General features: G+C 58.9%; 1 protein-coding gene across 1 annotated transcript; it reads right to left on the bottom strand.

Annotated features, from left to right (window-relative positions):
- Positions 1 to 148: 148 nt before the first annotated feature.
- ERN2 (endoplasmic reticulum to nucleus signaling 2) lies at positions 149 to 14,550 on the bottom strand. Its single transcript, XM_026704008.2, has 22 exons — positions 14,353 to 14,550; positions 13,694 to 13,838; positions 13,560 to 13,593; positions 13,311 to 13,383; positions 11,855 to 11,927; positions 11,622 to 11,744; positions 11,076 to 11,177; positions 9,667 to 9,925; positions 7,814 to 7,892; positions 7,566 to 7,716; positions 6,095 to 6,216; positions 5,332 to 5,505; positions 4,919 to 5,078; positions 4,715 to 4,793; positions 4,228 to 4,417; positions 2,928 to 3,027; positions 2,638 to 2,837; positions 2,272 to 2,419; positions 1,831 to 1,958; positions 1,633 to 1,756; positions 1,472 to 1,539; positions 149 to 1,327 (listed from the first exon to the last, which is right to left on the bottom strand). The coding sequence occupies exons 1-22, from the start codon at positions 14,425 to 14,427 to the stop codon at positions 1,151 to 1,153; spliced, it is 2,784 nt and encodes a 927-aa protein (XP_026559793.2). The 5' UTR covers positions 14,428 to 14,550; the 3' UTR covers positions 149 to 1,150.
- Positions 14,551 to 16,316: the final 1,766 nt, after the last annotated feature.

The raw sequence follows: 16,316 nt of genomic DNA, 5'->3' as shown, positions 1-16,316 counted from the left end.
TCATTACGGGAAGAGCAAAGGGCTGAATGTGAGCAGCCCTGGACTATAAAAATTGCTGTAAGAAGTTCTAATTGGGGCCCTGGGTCAGCTTTTGAGCCCTCGGGGTCTTCTATCTTGGTACCAAAATAAAAGTATATTGTATCACACATTGTGTCTTGTGATTTATTGGCTTCAACACCAAGCAAGAGCCAGTTTTGGGGACGACAACATCAAGCTGTCTCCTTTCCACAATCCATTAAAATTATCTGATTTTAAAAAAATAACAGTCTGACACCGCTGTTCACGTTCAAGTTTGGTCTAATTCTGTCTAGTACGTCACATGGTGGCTAAAGTAAGGCCGTGCTTGGACTTCTGTGTAAGTGCAGGGAATTGAAAGGCAGTTATGACACGTCACCTCACATCTGATTCCCCCAAATTTCCTTCTCAGCGCAACTGTCAGGTTCCAAGTAATAAAGGCTGACCACACCTTTGGCTGACGGGGAGCCCCTGCCCGGCCATCCCTCCCTCCCTCCCTCCCTCCCCTCCCGCTGCCGAACAGCCCGGATCCTTCCTGGCTGCAGAAAATGCCCCCCTTCCTGATGCCCCCCATCCAGCACATCCGGCGTCCTGCTTGCTTCCTTCCTTTCTAGATGCCGCTTTATACAGAAGACTTTTTTTAAACAACCGATTTACAGCTTTCTGCTACTAAGCCCCTCCCACTCCAGAAGGTTTCCAAGGCAACGGGAGATGCTTCCACATTCATGATGAGCCTGGGAATAAAATGCCACGGGGCAGGGGATGGAGGAGGGGCGGGTGGCAGAGCCCAGCTGGCTGCCTTTAGAGGAGAATCCCTTCTCTACAATGTCCACAGCCGGCTCAACACAAGGTTGCTGGTTACGCAAGGCACCACAGTGCATCAGCGGTGCAGCCCACAGGGCCAGCAGATCCTCAGGGGAAGCCCCCCCACCTACCCCGCCCCTCCCGCTCCTCCTCTGCCTGAGGCCTCCCGGAAGCCCCAGGGATTAGCTTGGGCCCCGCACGAACACCTCTCCCCAGGGAGCAGACGGGGCGTGGATGCCCTGTGCTGGTTGGCCCCTCCAGAGCAGGGCAGGCAGGCTGACAGGTGTCGGAAGGCGGGGGCTGGCGAGCGTCCTTTCTTGTGGCAAGGTGCTCACTCCCCCTGGCAGTAGTATCTCTGGAAGAGCCGCTCGGCAGCGCACAGGCGCATGGCCCGGTGAGTGTGCAGCAGCAGGCAGGGAAAACGGTCCAGGAAGTACTGGACGAATCCGTGGGGGAGGCTGCCCAGGGCCTCCTGGACGTTGCTGGGCAGTTCGTAGTAGTGATGCTTCTGAAGGAGGAAGAGACCGGATGCCAGGGCCCCCCAGGGACTCAGAGACAGAAGGGGGACAGGAGGGAATGTGCCAGTCAGGGGCCCCTCAGCCGCAGAGGGCCTGGCATCCCCCAAAGAGCCCAGCCGGGGTTGGCACAGTACCTTGTTCCTCATGGCGCGCAGCAGGTCACGGACGGAGGTGCCCTGGTATCTCCGGAACTTCCTGAGGTCTGCCAGGGGGGAGGGAGGGAGGGTCAGCAGGGCTCCTGCAGTGCTTTCCCTCCCCCAGGCCACAAAGCCGCCCTGAGAAGGTGACCACCTACCTGCCTGCAGTGGGGCAGAAAGGCGCAGCTGCCAGTTCCCGCGCCCCACCGCCAGGCTCCCGGCCTCCAGGGTGCTGACCAGGGGCCCGTCTGCCGGCTCCTTTTCAAGGCGGTCACTGACGTCCTGCAGATGGGAGAGAGCGTGGGCAGTTGGGCCGAGTGCGACTGCCAAAGGAGTTTCCACCTCCCAGGACTCACCTGGAAGAACTGCAGCTGCTTCTCAGGGCCCCAGAAGAAGGGGTGCTGGAGCACCTGTGCGGCCGAGGGGCGCAGGCGGGGGTCACTGCTGATCATGGCTTCTATCAGGTCCCGCCCTACTAGGTGGCCTGAGAGAGCAAGCAGGCAGGGACCTTCAGTAGGCTGTCCAAGGGTCTGCCACTGGTCCGAGAGCAATTTGTCACTACCCTTACCAGACCCCCTGCAAGGTAGGCCAGCATAGCAGCAGGGTGAAGCCGAGGGGAAAGGGCTCGGCCATGGCTGAGTAAGAGATGAGCAAGGAGCTCCAGGGAGGCACGGAGTCACCCCAAGTCCTGCCAGCCGAGAGAGGCTTAGTGGAGCTGGTTGGAGACCCAAAGGAGGCAGGGTGGAAGGAAGGGGCCTTCCCCACAGGGCCAAAGCATCCCACGGCACCCTACTTACTGTGAGTGTCCTGCTGGAGCTTCAGTAGTTGGTAGGTGCCCGCCAGAATATTGGCCTGGCGATGGAAGCTGTGCCCAAAGGGATGCTGCCCGCGGGACAGGACGTAGTAGAAGATGCAGCCGGCGGAGAAGATGTCCACCCCGCAGGTCTGTGAAGAGAGCAGGAAGCCATGGCCCGATGCTGGCGCTTCCATGAGTCTTGGATGGCTCAAGGTTAGATTTCTATCCTGCCTTTTCCCCGGCTCTCTATTTCCCCTGGGGTGGCACCCTGGGAGGAGGGCAGGGCAGGGTGAGGTCCCCAGAGTCCCCAGGGAACTGGGACTCCCCGCCCCGGGAGCCCAAAGGCAGGGCGGTCAGCTGTACTCACTGGGCTCTCCTGTGCGTCCTCCCTGAGCATCTCGGGCGCAATCCACCCCTCCGTGCCAGGGATGCCCGAGCCGAGGCTGAAGCTCTGATGCCCCCTCTGCAGCTTCTTGCACAGGCCAAAGTCGGAGATGACCGCTCGGACCCTCCCTTGCCCGTCGGGGGCCGAGATCAGGATGTTGCAGGGCTTCAGGTCACGATGAGCTGGAAGGAAAAGGTGCTCAGCACAAGCCCAGCCTCCGTTTCAAGGGGAGGGGGAGGCCATGGCCCCTTGCTGCAGGGGGAGGGTCTCACCTATGCTGAGCGAGTGCAGATGGGCCAGTCCGGACATGGTCTGGGTCAGCAGGGAGAGCGCATCCATGCCCTTTCCCGGGAAGACGGAGCTCTCCACATACTGGTGGGGGAGAAAGGGGAGAGGGCAGCGCAATCCTTGCCAGGAGACACCCCCCCCTCCCACATCAAGCCTGTCTCCCCCTCCCCCCCTCCCCCACCCCCCAGCTATGCAGCCTTCAAGCCCACTTCAGTAGATGGGCCCCTTTTGGACGATCGGTTCACAAGCGTTTGGGAGGAGATACTTCCAAACCACACTTGGTGTACTTAAGCAAAAGTTAATTCTAGCCCTCATCCAGACACACTTGGATTTCCCGTCATTTCCAAACATTTGGACAGATGTAAGTCGGGGTCTCCATGTTCAGAACGGAAAGTTCCCAGCTCAGGATGGCTTCCCAAGGGCAAGAAACCCAGGCAGAACATCTGAACATCTGGAGCCAGATGGGGCCAGCAGGCTGGAGGGAAGTGGTGTGGTTCGCCAGCAGCCTGTGCAGATGGCAGCGGAATCGGACAGTGGGGAAGAACGGGGACCAGTCCAGGAGTCTGGGGTAGACTCAGATGAGGGTCCGGTGCCTGATGCAGAGATGGGGCCAGGACCATCTGGGAGTGGGGTGCTGACTCCGGAGCCTCCAGAGTCTGGTAGCAGTGAGGCAGAGGAGCAAGGGGAGCCTGTTCCCAGTGTGCGTGTGCGCAGAGCTGTCAGAAGGCGAGAGCAGCTGAGACAAAAGGGGCGACTCAGCAGTAAGGCTTGGAGGTGATTGCCCCTCCCATAAGATATAATGGAGGTGCAAAGGGACAGGAACCCTTGCAGGAAGCAACGTTGTTCATTCTGATCAGTTTGGAACCTGAACGCTCCGTGGTTAATTTGTGTTCCGTTTGGTTTTGAAAGACTAATTGTGACTTTAGTCGTTGGCAGCACTTCAAGTAAGATAAAGGTGCGTTCTTATCAGACTCCTGAAGAAATTTGGCAGACTTCCATGGGACTATTTGAACCAGTTGAGACTCATTACTGGCTGTGAATGCCGATAATTCACAGCCCTTGAACTAAAATAAAAGAGTTTTGGATTTAATGTGTGTTTGTGGGTGTCTCAGGAAGCCTTGGTCAGAACAGGAAGCCGCGCCGTTTCACATGATAGGTTTATGGAGTGCAGCACATCGGACATGAGCACTGTTTGGGGCAGGTTAATGTTTTCCTCTTTGGAACAAAATGATGGCAGGGAGGCTGGGGGGGCGGGGGGGGGTCCCAGCAGGCCCATCTCCTCACCTGCTGCAGGGTGGCAGAGCACAGCTCCAGGGCGATGTAGTGGAACTGCCCATCGGCCTCTGTGCAGAAATAGCGCACCACATTGGGATGCGCGTCCGATTCTCGCAGCAGCTGCACCTCCCGGTCCACCAAGCGGACGCTTTCCGGAAGCAAACGCTTCACAGCCACGTCGCGCCCATCGAAGTGGCCTCTGCAGAAGGAAGCCGCCCGGGTGAGGCGATAGGGAGGAATGGCTTCTCCTCTGTGCCCAGAATGCCCACCTCCCCTCCTCCCAGCAAAGCCCCCGCTCTGCCTCTGCTCTCTCAGGAAGCGTCAAAGGCTGACTGGGTCACCTGTGAGGATGCCCAGCACTTCCAAGGGCCAAGGTTGGCTCTGAGCAACACAGGACCCTCAGCCTGCAGGGAAGCCCCTCGGTTGGATTTCAGGGCTCGGCGTGTGCTTCAGGGACAGCCCCCCACCCCCCAGTTGTTCATCAGCTCCAACTCACCGGAACACAAAGGTGCCCCCGGCCCCCCGGCCCAGCACCTCCTGGGGTCTGAAGGAGAGCTTCCCCACAGTGACCACTTCTGGGGAGAGCGAGAGAAGAGGGGGAGAGAGCAGAGGAACAGGCTCCGCCCCCCCCCCGAAGAAGTCACCCTAGTGGCCCCTTCGACACCCCCTCCCCCTCCACGCTAGCTGGGCAGGTACCCACCTGGATCAGGGCTCTGGAGGGGGGCTTCATCCGCTGAGGCGGAGGGGGCGGGCAGCTCTGCCCCCTGGTGCAGCTCCAGGGACCCTTCAGGCGTCGTCCTTGGGAACTGGGGAGAGGCTGCAGGCGGCGGCTGGCTGGAGTTGCGCTCAAGAGGAGCCCTCTGGGAAAGCGGCAGCAGGAACGGAAGGGGAAGAGACCATCTGCCTTTACTGCTGGGGGGGCATCATCAGGCCAGGGGCAGGACTGCCTACATCCTGGTGGAGACCCCTCCCCAATAGTGGCCATGAAAGGTGCCTCCTCTAGCCGCTGGCAGGGACCGACGGGAGCCTCTCCTGGCCTTGGTCCCGGGGCCCCTGCAACCCCCCCCTCCCAAGCGCAGAAAGCCTGAAGGCGGCCAAGGGAAGCCCACTCACCCAGAGCAGGAGGCAGAGGAGCCCCCCGCCCCAACAGATGGAAGCCACGCCCACCACCACGAGCTCCCAGCTGCCAAACGAGGGATCCACTTCCACTGGGGCCTCCTTCCCGGCATGATCCCCGCAGGGCCGACCCTCAGCCAGATCCTCCTGCGGGCCCTCGGGGGTCAGGAACTGAAACAGACCAGGAAGCTCTTGGCAAGGATGGAGGACAGGGGGGGGGCTGGAAATGGGGCGGGGGTGGGATTCAAAGGTCTTTACTACCGCTTCTGTGGGCGTGGCTTGGTGGGCGTGGCAGGGGAAGGAGACTGTAAAATCTCCAGTCAGAGGTGGGATTGGCCGCTTCTCCGAACTACTCAAAATTTCCGCTACCGGTTCTCCAGAACTGGTCAGAACCTGCTGAAGGCCCACCTCTGAAATGGGGCCAGCCGGGCCGGCTCTTTTGCCCCAGATGCTGCCTGCAATGGGGAAGGGGAGCAAGCGCGCCCCCTGCATGCGCCTCTTGCTCCCTCACACCCCCCGCACATTCCCACCTCCGCTTGTGACTGTTGGGGTGTTTGCAAGGAAAGCCTGGAGGACACCCGGGCTGAATCGCTCGCTCTGCGCCTTCTGACCATGACCCTGGGTGAAGCAGCCCGGAGCGCCAGGTGCCAGGCTGGGCCTCCCTCTTCTCTTAGAAGGCCATCCTCACCCAGACTGGAGGAATCGGCCCTGCAGCCCTTCCCCTCCCCACCACATCAGCCCTCCCCCACTTGCCCCGTACCTCTCCGAAGAGGCTGTGAGCACGGGAGCTGTGTGGTGCGGCAACCTCTGGGTTCCTCCGCAGGCTGCTGGGAGGGGCCCTCAGCATGGTGGTGTGGACTAGCGGGGGCATCTCATGATGACCTGGAAGGAAGCGGGGAGCCTAGAGTCCCCCTGCTGAGATGGGGGCCCTCACCAAGGGGAGCACCCCATGGCTGAGCTCAGCCCGTCTGCGTTGCCTCCCTTCCGAAGCTTCAGTCCTGCTGACTCTAAGTTCTTTTCTTCAATCCCAGCCATCCTCTCTGCCCATTCCCAATGCTGATCGTCAGGGACCTTCAGGTTCCCCCAAATTCCCCCCCCACACACACACACTTCCCTTCCTGGACCTCAGAGACTTTGCCCTCACCCCTTGCAAAGGCACCACCCCACCCAGGGATCAGTGGGAAGGGGGGGGGGTTCAGCCATGCCTGCCAGTATGTACACATATGTACATGTTGCACCTTATGATTCTTGACAAATGTATCTTTTCTTTTTATGTCCACTGAGAGCATTTGCACCAAAGACAAATTCCTTGGCTCATAAAGAATTCACCCATCCATCCATCCATTCATCCACCCATCCATTCATTCATCTGTCCATTCGTCCATTCATTCATCCATCCACCCATCCACTCACTCATCCATCCATTCATCCATCCATCCATCTATTCATCCATTCATCTATTCATCCACCCATTCATCCATTCATCCATCCATCCATTCATCCACCCATCCATCCATCCATCCATCCATCCATCCATCCATCCACCCATTCATCCATCCACCCATTCATCCACCCATTTATCCATCCATCCATCCATCCATCCATCCATCCATCCACCCATCCACTCATTCATCCATCCATTCATCCATCCATCCATCTATTCATCCATCCACCCATTCATCCATCCATCCATCCACCCATCCACTCATCCATCCATCCATCCATCCATTCATCCATCCATCCATTCATCCATCCACCCATTCATCCATTCATCCATCCACCCATCCATCCATCCATCCAGCCATCCATTCATCCACCCATCCACTCATTCATCCATCCATCCATCTACCCATTCATCCATCCATCCATTCATCCATCCACCCATTCATCCATTCATCCATCCACCCATCCATCCATCCATCCATCCATCCATCCATCCATCCATCCATCCATCCATCCATTCATCCACCCATCCACTCATTCATCCATCCATCCATCTACCCATTCATCCATCCATCCATCCACCCATTCATCCATTCATCCATCCACCCATTCATCCATCCATCCATCCATTCACATGTGTTCTTATGCAGAATGGTACCATGGCACACCATGCCATCCGGGGGTGTGTGGGTGGATTTCTTCCCCCACCATTCAGGGACTCTTCAGGGCAACTTCTGGGGGGAAAGGAGGCTGCCTCTCAGGGTGGGCCCCAGAGCCCAGGCACTCACCGATCAGTAGCCACTGGCTGTGTGGGAGGAAGATGGTGCCCGGCGGGTACTGGATGCCCGTGCTGGGTGTGATCTTGCACTCACCAGACCTTTGGAGCGTCACCCCACGTGTGATGGGACCGCTGCCCTGGGCCAGAGCCACCCCCTGGGGCTGCAGGAGGCAGAGACAGCCCAGTGAGCAGCAGGGCCCCCACCCATCTGCCCCTTCCTGCCCATCCTGTGCCTCCCCCAACCAAGGGAAAACTCACCACCAGGGCCATGCCTTCATGCACCAAGGATGTCAACGCGTAGAACCCCCCGGCATGCTTGCCCACATACAGGGTTGTGCTGAAACAAAAAGGGGGGGGGCAGGAAGGGTGAGGAAGCCCCTCCGTGGCACAGAGAGCTGCCTTGCAGAATCTGGGGGATTCAGAAGGCACCGAGCACCTGGCGATTGAGCTCTGGTTAGGCCAGGGGTCCCCAAACTTGGCAACTTTAAGACTTGAGGACTTCCACTGGCTGGAGAATTCGGAGAGTTGAAGTCCACAAGTCTTAAAGTTGCCAAGTTTGGGGACCCCTGGGCTGGGTGGTGACAGTCTAATGCAACAGTGTCGCACCCACCACCCAGGGTGGTCTTTCGGGAAAGCGGGAGGAATGAGGATTGGTGCACACTCCGTGCACAAAATAAAAGCGGGATATGAATTGATTCAACCCCCAAATCCGGGTTCACAGATGGCTCCACCGTGCACAGGCTTAAAGAGGCACAACTTGGTGGCTGGCAGCCACAATGGCTCCTCCTCACCTACCCCCATAACGGCCCTTGATGGAGGGGCTGGGCTGCAGGGGCTACCACTGGGGGTGTGTGTGTGCAGGGGGGAGACCTCTGTCAGGGGCAGGGAACCCCCATGCAGCCTCTTCTGCGAACCGAAGAAGCAGAAGATCGAAGCTCCTGCCCAGAGACGGGATATGGCAGCTAATGTGCAGCCAGGATTTATTTCCTAGAAGCTCCCGAAATGGCAGGTGTCCCTTGGGGAAGCAGACTAGGGTTAACTCGGAGGCAGCACCTGCCCCCCCCCCCGTTCTACACACACACACCCCGTTGCTTTTCTGGAAACCAGGCAGCCAATGGCTGGCCCTCTTGCACCCAGAGCCCTGACCTTGGAACTCTGTAGCCCACCAACCCCTGTCCTTACTCGTTCCCGCGAATTCTCTTTGACTTCCCAGGGAGATTTTCAAAGGAACTCATCTCCACCACCACCACAAATAAAAACCCCTAAATACATCAACCATAAAATGAAACATTCTTAAAAATACAAAAGACAAAGCAAAGTTTGTTTTGAAGAAAGAAAAGCAGTCTGAAAGTCTCCTGGGTCATGAAGCATTCTTATGTGCATGTGCGCGCGCACACACACATACACACATGTATGCATGCACAAATGTATGGTTCATGTTCTGCCTTTCTAGTCTGGCGGGTCCTCAGGGCAGCTAACGATCATTTAAAACAACATTCATTAAAACCAATGCTGAATTGGAATCGAAAGATGAACTAACGTTCTGTCCCAGCAGAAATCACCCCGGATGCTCAGCCCCGACTGCAATCAAGGCAGGCAGCCCAGGGCGCCTCTGCACAAGTGACCCTTTGCCCTGGCAGGAAGCACCTCGGAAGGCTCAGTTGGGTTCATGCATCTTCATGTAACTTGACTCCATTTCACCATGTCCTGCTCTCTTCTGGGTGACCTGATAAGGCACTTAAGGTGCTCTGATCGCACCAAGTTGCAAGTCTCCCCCCTCGCCTGTTTCCCAATGTTCCCAACCTACACAAAAAGCCTCACCTGGTTGAGGAGCCCTATCGATACAATCCGCTTTCTCCAGTGCAGGGACCACATTGTGGAAGGAACTGAAGCTGCCTTTAATCTCCTCATGACCCTTTAAGGTCTATGCCAGCTCTTAAGGGACAGGGTAGCCAACAAAATCCCTAAGCTCAACTGCTTTCTGGATCTCTGTTTCCCCCACTTACGCTCCCCACAAAGGCATCTACGCCGCCCCTGATTTGGGGGCAGAACTGCTTTTCCAGAAGTCACTCACGGGGCCCAGAGGTGCCCCCCAAGCTCTTGGCACTTACAGCAAAGGGGTCTTGGCCGCAAAGTCCTTGCCAGTCCGAAAGGTCCAGTTGAGGAGGGGGATCTTCTGAGCATGCAGGATGAGGTAGCGCAGGCTCTCCATGGCTACGCTGAGGTGGGGTGCCCGACGCAGGCTGTCCTGGTGCCAGCTGTAGACGCCCACCACGGGGGATCCATAGTCCTGCACCCAGAGCACCTCTCCACTCTCCTTGCCCACCGTCACCAGCCAACCATCTCCGCTTGAGGCAAAATGGGCCAAGTCTGTGCCCGGGGGAGGAGGGGGGGAGGGAAAGACAGGCGCTGGGCATGGCAGCAGAGGCTTTGCTCTCCTTGAGCGGAGTGCCAGCCAAGTGCTAATCACAGGGTCAGCTGCACCGTCTCTGTCTTTGATGGGATCTATCAAGCTCAGCAGCCTAGGCCAGGGGTTTCCAACCGTGGCAATGTTAAGGCTGGCTGTTGTGGTTGGCCAGCAGCAGGTGCGGACGGCTGAGGTCTCGGAGAACGAGGACTCAGGTGAGGGCCTGCGTGTGGTGCAGGGATGGGGCCAGGACCATCAGGGAGTGGAAGGCTGCCTTCAGAGATGGTGGAGGCTGGCAGCAGTGAGGAAGAGGATCCCGAGGAGCCTGTGCCCAGTGCGCGAAGGAAAGAGCAGCTGCAGCAGCACGGGCAACTCAGGAGTAAGGCTGCAAGGTCATGGCCCCTCCCTTAAGAGATAAAAGCCAGCTGAGAAACCGGAGTTCTTTGCAGGAAGCAAGGAAGCTTTTGCACTCAAGCCTTGTAGATGTTCGGACTCTCTTAGTTTGTGTTTGGAGACTCTTTGTGTTGGAACTAGTTCTTGGCAACTTTATCTGTTGTTCTTGGCAGCCTTGCACCACCTTGGCAAGGCTCGTTCTTATCAGAGACGGTTAGTTTGAAACAGCCTTTTAACCGGAAAGGAATGGAATTCGTCAAGAATCATTAAAAGGTTTTGCTGTTACCTCCGTTTGGTGTTTGTTTCCTTGGAACAAGGTCTGGGTCAGAACACGGGCGGATGTCAACTCCCAGAATTCTGGGAGTTGACATCCTCCAGCCTTAATGTTGCCAACGTTGGGGGCCCCTGGCCTAGACTGACTCTAGGGCTGAGCGGAAGCTGGGATATCGGTTTCCAGATGTGAAAAGATCACACACGTTTAAAAATAAGCTTACATCACACGGACTGGCTGACGAAACCCACAGCTTTTGCAGGGCGAGCCTAACCTTTAACAAAAGATGTGCAGCCCCCAAATTGGCACGAGGGGAGTGGGTGAGAAAGCTCCGGCTGCCCTCCTTCCTTCCCAGACTTCAGCTACTTGCCACATTCCCTTGAGGAGGGAAAGAAGCGGGCATAGAGAGCGGAATCCCGGCTGCCAGCTTGCTCTGCCCAGTTACTCACTATAGTCCAAGTCCCGCTCACGGACAGGAGCGGAGTAGTCCAGGTAGGTGGCATTCCACTGCAGCTCCCGGGTCTTGGTGTCGTACATGGTGATGACATACTCTGCAGAGGAGAGCAAGGTTGATTTACCCTCCCTCTCCCTCTCCCTCTCCCTCCCTCTCTTTCTTTCTTCTTCTACCGCCTGGGATTGGCCTAAACCAGTGGTGGGATTTAAAAAAAAATTACTACCAGTTCTGCGGGCGTGGCTTGGTGGGCGTGGCAGGGGAAGGATATACTGCAGAATCCCCCTCCCCTCCCCACCCGACTAACCTGCTTTCCAGCTCCGTTCTCCTGTGCAGGGCAACCAAAGGAGACCCAGCCGATCAGCTGGGACTCAATGGGAGGCAGAGAAGAGATGGGGACAAGGCCAGTCAGAGGTGGGATTGGCCGGTTCTCTGAACTACTCAAAATTTCCGCTAATACCGGTTCTGCAGAACTGGCCAGGACTGGCTGAATCCCCCCTCTGAGCGAAATATTCTCAGGCATGGAGGCTCAAGGGATGCTTACTGCTGCGTCCGATGAACAGCAGGGGGCTTGTGGGGTGCAGCCCCTCCCAGGCCTGTGGCGACAGCACGCTGTGCTTCTCTCCTGAGGCCGGATCCACCAGAAACCAGGAGTCCTCCTTTTTCCCTGGAGAATGGGGAAGGAAACCCGTGGGTTCCGGGGCGCCGCATCATCCCCCCCAGTGGAAATGGGCTCCAGCCTTTCCCTCTCCCACTCCACCCCCCTCCCCTCGGCACCTGTGTAGATCACGCCATCTGAGCTGCGGCACGGAGAAGACTGCACCAGCTCTGGGATGGTGAAAGGCAGCTTCTACCAGAAACATAAGAGAGAGAGAGAGATCCACACACACACTTGGCTAAGGATCACCCTTCACAAACCAGACTGGAATCGTCAAGGCAACATCTGCAAGAGCTGATCCCATGTTGCATTTTGGCGCAAGATGCTTGGAACACGTATGACCTCTTGTGCCAACAGCTATCGGTGTAGTAGCCACACCAATGCCCCTCGGACTAGGCAGCCCATCCTCAGCCTTCAGGATTCCAGGCCTTCAGGATGCCTCTTCTAAGCAAGAGCCTCTATTCGGACAATGCAGTACAAGCAGGGAGCCAATGATTCCCTTTTGCCTTTAGCATCGTCTCTAGAATGAAGCTCCCAACAATCAAGAAGTAACCAGGAAACTCTCTCGACTGTCTTTAATGGCTCAGGATCAACCCCTCCGGGGATATTCTAGATCCCTCGAGACTACGGGATTCTGTGCCCAAACCTGGAGGCCCTCCATTGGCCCAGTGGGCAGCTTCTCATTCCCTTCTTCTGTAAGTGAAGAATAATGGCAGGAATTGGGTGTGTCTGGTCCAGAGGTCTCCAACTTGGCCCCTTTAAGACTTGTGGACTTCAACTCCCAGAATTCTCCAGGCAGCATAGCTTATCCAAGCCACAAGTCTTAAAGTGGCCAAGTTTGGGGACCCCGGCTCTAGTCTACTGAAGAAAAGGACTCGATGTGACATGACAGCAGTCTTCCAATTCCTGAGGGGCTGTCACAGAGAAGCACCTGAAGACAGGACAAGAAGCCCCCATGGCAGGAGGGAAGCAGCAGGGACACCAGTCAACCAGTAGAACCCCTTACCTTCAGAGGTTGTGGGGGCTCCATCACTGGAGGCTTTCAAGAAGAGACGGGGCAGCCACTTGTCCGTCTACTGCTCAGTTGGTTGGCTTAGAAGACCTCCAAAGTCCCCCGTCCCCCCAACTCTATTATTCCTGGCTGGACATGGCCTCCAAGACCCAGCCGGCTTAATCCTGGGCCTGTGCTTCACTCCGGAGAGCGTCCTCAGCCAGCAGAATGGCAGAAATGGTGTAGGATCTCCTGCTTGGGCAGGGGGTTGGACTAGATGACCTACAAGGTCCCTTCTAACTCTGTCAGTCTGTTTAAGGGCTGGCAGCCCCAGGTGGAGCTCCTCCAGTGAGTCTCTGGTCACTTCCCCTCACTCCTTTAGGGCCATCCTAGCCTCTTACGGGGTCAGCTTCCCCATCAGTTGTACAACCCAGGACTTGGAGCCCTTCCAGCTTTCTCCCCCTGCCCATCAGGGGAGGGGTCTGCAGGATGGCTCCTCCCCCTTTAGCCCCCACCCCCGGAGTGCAACTTAGCAGGGCCCACCTTGACTCAGGTGAGGCCCGCCCCCTTTCGTGGCTACTTACCATCAGCCCCCCCTGGTCCTTGCCCCCCACCACGTACAGGCTGCCGTCGCTGGGGTCGGGGAGAAAGGCGGGCCTGGACGGAGAAGACGAGAAGGCCGCTGGCCCCGGACAGCTCCTCCGGCCCGAGGCCAGCCACGCCGCCGGGGCAGCCCCTTCCTCTCAGCCCCCCGCCCCCTCCTCGGCTGCTTTATGGGGAGGGGGCGCGCAGGCGGCGCTGTGGGCTGACCAAGCGCGGCGGGCGCCACTCACTCCGGCTCTCGGCGGGGCACCTGCAGGGGCGGATCTGAAAGCAGAGCAGCGCCGTCAGAAGCGGGAAGAGGCGCTCTCGGGGGGCGGCCGGGAGTCAGGGGAGCAGCCCCGCCGCCCCCCCCCCCGCCGCTCACCCTCCTCCAGCGTCCAGCGGGCGTCCCCCGTGGCCGGGCTCACTGCGCGGAGGCGCCCGTCCAGCGTGGCCACCAAGAGCGGCGGCGGCGGCGGCGGCGGCGGCGGCGGCTCCGATTCTGCCGCTGCGGGGCCGCCGGTCCGAGTCTGCGGGGAAGGCAGAGGCAGCGGGTGGGCCCGGAGCCAGGCTCTCGGCCGCGCCGTCCGAGCGGGGGACCCGGCCTTTCCGGGACCGGCCTGGCAGCGCTGCGACCGGACAATCCGGCGGCCGGGAAAGCGGAGCCACTTCGCCGGACGCCCGTCGGGGTTAGCCCAGGCCAAAGAGCGCGGGCTTCGGAGACTCCAAGGCGGCGCCCTCCGTCGAAAGCGAGACGCAGCCCCGGCGACCCAAGGAGGGCTGGCCGGAGCTGGCAGCGGCTCTCCGGCTCCACCCGCCGCCTGGAGCTCCGGCCTCTCCATCTCCCATCCGCCGCGCTCTTTCGGAAGCTGCGCCCGGGAGACCCAGCCCCCCCGCGAGTCTGCCCCCCTCCCCCCGCCCCCGGGGACCCTCCTCGCCCTCCCTCCCGTGGGAGCAGACCTCGGAAGCTCTGGCCGCGGGGCGGACCGCTGGAGCAGCCTCCCGTCGGGGAAGGGGGGGGGGGTCGCCGGGTCCCGGCTTTACCTCCACCAGCAGCAGCAGCAGGAGGAGGAGCGGGAAGCGGCGCCGGGTCGGGGGCTGCTCCTCGGTCTCCCCCATGGCAGCCCTGCCACGCCACGCTTCCTGGCCTGCGCGCCACCCCTGCCTGCTGCCCGCGGGGAGGAACCGGACCCTCCCGGCCGGCCTCCGCCCCAGATCCGGCTCCCGGACGGCACCGGCTTCAACTTCCTCGCCCCACCTCGCCCAGCGGAGGAGCGCTCCGGACATGCTCAGAGGCACACCTGGATCTGGCATACCTGCGCCCCCCCGCCCCCCGCTCGCCAGAGGCTCTGAGCAGCAAGAAGGCGACGGAGCACAAACTCCCCGGTGGCTGAAGAAACAGTTGGCACTGGAGCTCTAAACACGGGGGGGGCAACTATATGCCGGCGGGTTCCCACGACGGTTAATGCGGAGCGGAGCAGCGAGGCAGGCCCGGGCGACGGCGGCGAGCCTTCCCGTAGGACGCGTTCGCAGAACCCGTTTAGTGTCCCCGTTGCGTCGCTTTGGTCGGGGTCCTAGAGTCAGGGGTCTCCAACCTTCGGCCCGGAGGACTTCAACTCCCAGAATTCCCTAGGCCTATTCAAGTGGCCAAGGTTGGAGATGCCTGTCCTGGAGCCCCCGACCTCCAACACTCCAAACCTCTGGAAATCCCCAGTCACCCCGGGCAGGATTGTACCCCCAAAAGGCAACTGGACTTTGTTTTTTATTTATTTTTTCTTTCTTCGAAAACGTTTCGCTTCTTATCCAAGAAGCTTCTTCCGTTCTAGTCCTCTGAAGTTGCTCAGGGTCGTGGGAACCTCCGGCACGCGGGGCCTTTTCTGGAAGCGGCCGCCAGAACTCGCGCCAGCCTCCCCACCTCCCCGGGGACGCCGCGGACTCGCCTCCGCCCCCGGCAGGAAGGGAAACCCGCCGGACCGGTTTCTCTCCGCTGCGGGCGGGATCCGGGATCTCACGCGGGGGCTCAGGGAGAGGCGCGGGGGGGTGGGGGGCAGAGATTGTGCGGGGGTCTCGTCCCCCCCCCTCCCCACCGTTTCTCCCCAGCTTCCAAGGACGCCCCTTCCAGCCCTTACTGGAGAGAGAGCAGGGCCGCCGGCTCGGCTCCCGACAGCCCGGATAGATCGCCAGGGGGGCGCCCTTCCAAACCCCGTGAAGAAACTGAAGGGCGGGGGTGACACTATCCCTTCTGCAGGGAAAGCAAAGGCAGCTGTGCAGGAATCGGAGCACACACACACACACACACACACCCCGACACACAAAGAGGCTCTTGGACACCAACGCCCCTCCAGGGACGCAAGAAAACCCACCCACCCACCCACCCTTGGCCAAAAAATGCTCAAATAGGACACAATAAGCTCACACGCTTCACACCAGGGGTCTCCAACCTTGGCCACTTTAAGCCTGGGGGACTTTAACTCCCAGAATTCCCCAGCCAGCTGCCAAGGTTGGAGACCCCTGCTTCACACCAATATCCTTTGGGGGTTTTTTTTGGTGGGGGGGGGGGAGGAGAAGGTGCCCCCGATTCAGTGCTGATTCCTGGAGCCTGCCTAACTACCTGTCCCTGCCGTTTTCTTGGCAAGGTTTCCCGGAAGTGTTTGCTCAAGGCAGGACTAGAACCCACCACATCCTGGATTCTAGCTTTATGCCACTTACAACAGTCTGCAAACATAATTAAAAGTCGTCAGTAATGGGCTGTTTTTGCTTATTCTGTCTGCTCGTTCTTTGATAGGTGTGTGATGTGCTGGTTTCGGGACCCACTTCTTCTTGAAGGGCAGGCGACAGAATTTCTTCCTGGCAGCATTTCACCCCACAAGGTGAACAAAATATGCAAGACGGTTTGCATAAAGGCAAAAGGTGAGCTGGGCTCAGTTTACAGATGACGGATTAACAGAGTTGGGAGGGATCTGGCAGGTCATCTAGCCCAACCCTCCACCCAAGCAGGAGACGCTACA

The sequence above is a fragment of the Pseudonaja textilis genome, chromosome 14 (genome assembly GCF_049901715.1).
Source record: "Pseudonaja textilis isolate UNSWEBS1 chromosome 14, rPseTex1.2, whole genome shotgun sequence".
Classification (NCBI taxonomy): domain Eukaryota; kingdom Metazoa; phylum Chordata; class Lepidosauria; order Squamata; family Elapidae; genus Pseudonaja; species Pseudonaja textilis.
This window is presented reverse-complemented; position numbering and strand designations above follow the sequence as displayed.